Below are 6091 nucleotides of genomic sequence, written 5' to 3' on the forward strand. Positions count from 1 at the left end.
GATGTGAGTATGGTGTGGATGTGTGTATGTGGTATGTGTGTATGTGTTATGTTTATGTGTGTAGTGTTATGTGTGTGTGTGTGTGTGTGTGTGTGTTGTGTGTGTGTGTGTGTATGCTATGTATGTAGTGTATGTGTGTGATGTGTGTTATGTTGTGTATGTGTGGATGTGTGTATGTGTGTATTGGTACGTGTGTATGTGTGTCTGTGGTAATGGTGTATGTGTGTATGTGGTATGTGTGATGTGTGTATGGTGTGTATGTGTGTAGGTGTGCTAATGTGGTATTGTGTGTGCGTGTAGCTGACTATGTGTATGTGTGTATGGTGTGTAGTGTGTATGTGTGTGATGTGTTAATGTGTGTATGTGTGTAGTGTGTATTGTGTAATGTGTTGTATGTGTGTATGTGTGTAGTGTGTGTATGTGTGTATGTGTGTTGTATTGTGTGTATGTGTATGGTTGATTGTGTGTTATTGTGATGGTGATGTGTGATGTGTGTGTGTGTAGTTGTGTATGTGTGTATGTGTGTATGTGTGTGATGTGTGCTAGTGTATGTATTGTTATGTATGTTGTATGTAGTATTACTCCCTATAGCGGCCAATACCGCGTTCACAACGGTATCCGTAAAACCAGTGTCAAACGCGTTATCTGCACGAACTGTCCGTACGATACGCCGTGTATAGGCGTCACTCTGACGTTAAACAGGCGCTTCACACGGTGAGTTTTGGAATTTACGTAACGGTCCGGCTGTACACAAATAGGTAATATAGTTGTATGGCATTAGCAAATGATTGCATGTAGTCAACCACACTGTGTGCTGTTGCTGGTACCTGGAGATCGATAACCTCATAGTTGCGAAATACAAATACATGTTTGTGACAGTCCATTCTAAAACTCATACAATTAATGTAACAACCAATCATGGCCTACATTTATAACTGTATGGCCATTAATTGGTTCAAGGAAGAGGATGATGTCTCAGCGGGCCCGTGTCAGAAACAAAATAGCTCTACAACTTGTCTTAATACTAACATTTTCGTCGTAGTCCATGCGACAGGCTGCTGTGTTTCCTATTGTTAAAAGCGCGTATAGCTATAGCCGGTCGGTTCAGCATGGGCACGTCCGGCTATACGCGTATAGCTGCTATAACGGAAGTACGTAAGGAAACGGCACTCACTTTGTCATGGAACGTGATACGCGTTTCGAACTGAGTATAGGCTATAGTGGTCGACGTTCAGACGAGGGAAAGGTGTTATCGCGAGTACGTACGAAACTTGTTTCGTAGCGTCGTAGACGAAGCGCGTGGAATTTTGCATACGTGTGAACGCGCTACAAACCGTCCCAATGCGATCTGGATGCAATTTCCACAGGGCCATCTCTTATAATCCCGGGGATGGTCCTAGAGAAAAAAAACCTGTCAAATGCCCGTCAACTAAACTCACCGAAAAATCGCGTGAAAAACCGCTAAAATTCGGAAACTTCAACAACGAATGTCAGCAACTCATCTGTTAGATTGGCTTGCCACACAGAGAAAGAATTCGATCCGCTCACGCTCATCCGGCTGCTGGTATTGTGAATCCGTAAACGCAATACTAAAACACACCACCAACCAGGCCAGTTTCCCAGTTCAGAGGTACTACCTACCAGCCTCAGAGGTGTCAGTTCAGTATGCTACGATCTCAGCAATGGCATTGTAACATTCGATAAGCTATGGCAGTTTCTCGATTCCATGGAAACATTTCTTCATTCAATGTGCAATGGTTGCGTGTCCTCCTATCTATACAGAGCAGCTAATAATGACAATTTTGTCATTATTAGCTCCTGATACTATATTTCGGCTTTGATTCATGCACGATCTGCTCACAATGGATAGCTGTACGTGGGAAGCTCAACAGTTGGTAGACCAAGAACTCTACATATTTTGCACCAGGACGAATAAGACGCAAAAAACATTCTTTTACAAGAGGCTTTCAAATGAAAATCAACCCATTCTCCTACGCTGCTGTTATAGATAACTTTGTTTCATTTACACGCATATTTACTATTCATTGTCCGGCAGGGGTTCTATCGTTCGGCTTTGGCTTCATATAAATGTACATACGTAACAGTGTTTTTCGTTTTTCCCCTATCTTTATGATCTTATTACACTCATTTCTAAATATATTAATATGTGTCTGCAATGTTATTGCGATTTTACCAATGTTCCTAATTCTGTCGCCATTATTAGTACCTATGAAATTAGTAGCACGCGATTTTACCGCCAGCGCAAGCCGGGTACCTGCGCAAGCTAGTGTAAATATAAATCGGTCAATTCAACGTAGATTTATATCGATTTAGGAGGCTTTATGTAGAAATTGAATGAAATGAGAAAAGAGCGAGCGAGGGAGAGAAAAGTGAGAAAGAGAGAGCTATCTAGCTGAATGAATATATATATATATATATAATATATATATATATGTGTGTGTGTGTGTGTGTGTGTGTGGGTGTGTGTGGTGTGTGTGTGTGGTGTGTGTTGTGTGTGTAGCGTGTGTGTGTGTGTGTGTGTATGTGTGTGATGGGGGTGCGCGCATGCATGTATGTGTGTGCACCTGCGTGTGTGTGAGTGTGCGCGCGTGTGTGCCTATACGCGCGTGTGTATATGTGTTTGTGTGTGGGGGGGCGTTGTTTTCGTGCATGTGGGGGGGGGCGTTGTTTTCGTGCATGTGTGTGTGTGGGGGGAGCGTTGTTTTCGTGCATGTGTGTGTGTGTCCTTGCGTGCGTGCGTGCGCGCATGTGTATATGCGTGTTCCTTCTGTCGCTGGTTTCCCTTAATCCTGTTCTTGCTTTGTTTCCGGCATCCTGTCATTTCCTTAGCTTCTTGCCTCCGCTTTATAAGCGTGTGTCTATATGCTCTTTTCACTGAACATATTCCGCTCTATTTTCCCATACAATTTTCTCGTTGATTCGCTTACTCGATATTCTCTATAATATTTGTTTCCTACCCGAATGTTTTGTTCCCTAATGTTTGTTGTTCCCTTATTTTCCTCAGCTGTTTTGAAATCGTGTTTCGTGCCAGTTTGCAGATCTTTGTTTCATTTCGTTTATTCACAGGGCGCGGCATGTCTATTTCAAATGAGTGTCATTAATAAACGCGTAATTTTGGTATGCATCGCTTAGGAATTCGATCAGGTAAAACATCCGATAAAGTATTTAATCGGTAAATGATTGATTGATTCGGCCGACACGGTTCAGCAGCTCTTTAGCAAGCTTTCTACCGCAGAAAATTTTGGGTTGTATTCCGACAACGATCAGCGCGTTTAAATCAGCTCTTCCCTCCGCCAGCTGATCATCTGAGTTTGCAGTTAATCCGTCCGCCAGTAGGTGAAATACTGACATCACGCCCAGTAACTACGTCACTATTTCAGATAGCGCGCTGCTAGCAATGTAAAACTGTTACATTACTCACGGCCTTTTATGTCCGTATTCTACATGGGCTCGGCCAGCTTATGTGAATATTTTACATAACGATCTTGTTGGCGTTTGCCGAGAGTTTGTACAGCTATAGGGGCAAGCTACTCGGTGCCCTGACGATCAGAATCCAGATGTGCGAGATTCACAGTCACTGCATGGTCGCCTGAACGATGGCGTCACACTGCGACCGGCTTCGGCGTCGATTGGGATTCTTTTGTGTTCCTCTTTATAGGCAGGAACTGCCAAAATCTTTGGTCCCTGTAAAAACAGATATTGATACTCATTTTATCACGAAAACATAAATCTCATACCATTTACGTGCTCGTAGTGCCATCTATTGGGCTCACGCCACGTATAAAGTGGGTTGGAGTAATGTTTATGCTTCCGGTGTATGAGTGTCCAATATGTTCATACCAGTCATAGGTCTATTCAAAATAAGAAGAGCTATTGAATGCTCGATAATGCTACAACTGAAGCCCAAAAAGTCGCGTGCCGAAAACGACAAAGTTTCATACAATGCAGGCTGAAATAAGATTGAAGATTGAAAGATTGAAGATTGAAATAACATTTAATTTCTTACAGAAGGCAAACAGTTTTGAGATACGCAGTATCTCGTACAGGGAGCGCCATTCGTGACAGAATTTTACTAACCTGCCAAACTGCTCTCCGTCGTTCAGAGTTTCGGGCAGTACCTTGTCCATTGTTTCAGGCAAGAACATTGCTAACACCCCGGCTATTACTGCCGGAATTCCAAATATTACAAGAGGCAAAGTCGGCGAGTATGTTCCCTAGAAATAGGTAAACGTATATAATGTATAATTATATACGATAAATACTAAGGAAATAACAATAACTTTAGTGCGTTTTGTGCTAGTCGAATCATTCGGTAAATGTACTTATAGCGTTTATTGGTTAGCGTTATAGTTTTAGTGTTTAGTGTTAGTTTTGGTAGTTTTAGTGTTAGTTTATAGCGTTATAGTTTAGAGTGGGGTTCCGGTTACGTAAATAAGGCTCTGATATAGTGTTCATAGGTCATATGCATTGACAGCTATGCGATAATAGTACTACTGTAGTAGCACTACTGTAGTACACTGTACTACTACTCATATTGGCCTACATACAAGCGTGTGTGCGATTGTGCGTGTGTGTTTGTCCGTGTTTGTGTGCAAGTTTGTCTGTTTCTCTCTTTCTCTCTTTCTGTGTGTGTGTGTGTGTGTGTGTGTGTGTGTGTGTGTGTGTGTGTGTGTGTGTGTGTGTGTGTGTGTGTGTGTGTGTGTGTGTGTGTGTGTGTGTATCCAAATATCAGTGCAGGAGCACTGATACCGAGTTATGGCAAATATGACTTAGCCGCTTGCATGCAGAAAAAATTGTTTTTCCAACAAATATGCCTGGAGATCTGCCGTGATAGAGATGCCGGACGGCAATATATCTTTCTTACGTTGTCATCTCCCCCTTCACCCCCACGCACATACACACGCGCGCGCACGCACGCGCGCACGCGCACACACGCGGACATAATAATTCTCTCTTCCCGTTGCGCGCGATAACCCTGCCGTAATGGCCGCAGTTACACTCATGCAGACCGTGCCCTTCAAAAATCTATCGCCAGACGCGCAAACGCAGCCTTTTTGCGACGCTACGTATATACGTACCAGCATGGATATGTAAGGAGCGAGGATAGCGCCGACTCGGGCGAATACTGAGTTACTGCCGACGCCCGCGTTACGCACTACGGTCGGATATATTTCGGCGCTGTACAGGTAGACGACGGAGAACGTCATTGAGACGCAAAACTTGCCGAATGTCGCAAGCCCGACGATCAACTCGTCATATCCTGTTGGAAAATTAATCGCAATTTGTTGACATGGGATAATCTATATTCTGCGCATTTCTGCACTCCGTTCTCTATGTCTTCTCAATATTTATGGTAGAGAAATTGGAAAGTATTAAATTACAATCGTCATTCAGCACCGCGTCAATGAGCAATTTTAATTAATATTTTTATATTCGAATAAATCTTCTGTTGTATTTCTCTGTAAAGTAACCTAATTAAATCTAATACACCTAATTACACCTAATAAAGCGAGCTGTGTTAGCAGGTACCTTGTAAGAACGGCAGAGCCGTCACCAGGCAACTGATGCCGCTAGCCAACATCGTCGCAGATGTAGACAGTCTGCGTCCGTAGCGCTTCAAGGTGTACATGACGACTAGGTATGCGGGAATTTCAACCAGGCCGGCGAGGAAGAAGCTTAGATAAGGGTTACTGCCCAGGTTCACGGAGTTCAGTGAAAGTCCATAGTAAACCATGGACACGACGAACCTGCAAGCAAACGGTGACAAGTATATTCTCTGCTAGATGGCCGGGTGACATAACACAGATCACAGAACAGTTCGTGAAATGGGATAGGTGACAGATATGACATGGGGACATGCGACACATGTCAAGATAATGTGTTATTGATTCCGTGACCATGTTTGCAGCGTGAAAAAGCATTGCGGTTTTTACGCATTGGAAACAAAATTATTAATGTTTTCACTGTAAGCCTGTCAGGAATTTATTCCCGTCTCGTATCCTCGAGTATGGAGCCTGGCTACGGATATTTTTATTATTTATTTTTAATTTATTTTCATTCCAAATTCATT

General features: G+C 43.0%; 1 protein-coding gene across 1 annotated transcript; it reads right to left on the reverse strand.

The window, feature by feature from the left end:
* Positions 1–3062: 3062 nt before the first annotated feature.
* On the reverse strand, positions 3063–5768 carry LOC106817014 (organic cation transporter protein-like; the record flags this gene model as incomplete). Its single annotated transcript, XM_014821660.1, has 4 exons — positions 3063–3705; positions 4099–4235; positions 5100–5281; positions 5551–5768. Coding segments are annotated over 4 exons (619 nt in total), but the record flags the coding sequence as incomplete, so codon positions are not given.
* Positions 5769–6091: the final 323 nt, after the last annotated feature.

The sequence above is a fragment of the Priapulus caudatus genome, unplaced genomic scaffold (assembly GCF_000485595.1).
Source record: "Priapulus caudatus unplaced genomic scaffold, Priapulus_caudatus-5.0.1 Scaffold1566, whole genome shotgun sequence".
In the NCBI taxonomy this organism is placed as follows: domain Eukaryota; kingdom Metazoa; phylum Priapulida; class Priapulimorpha; order Priapulimorphida; family Priapulidae; genus Priapulus; species Priapulus caudatus.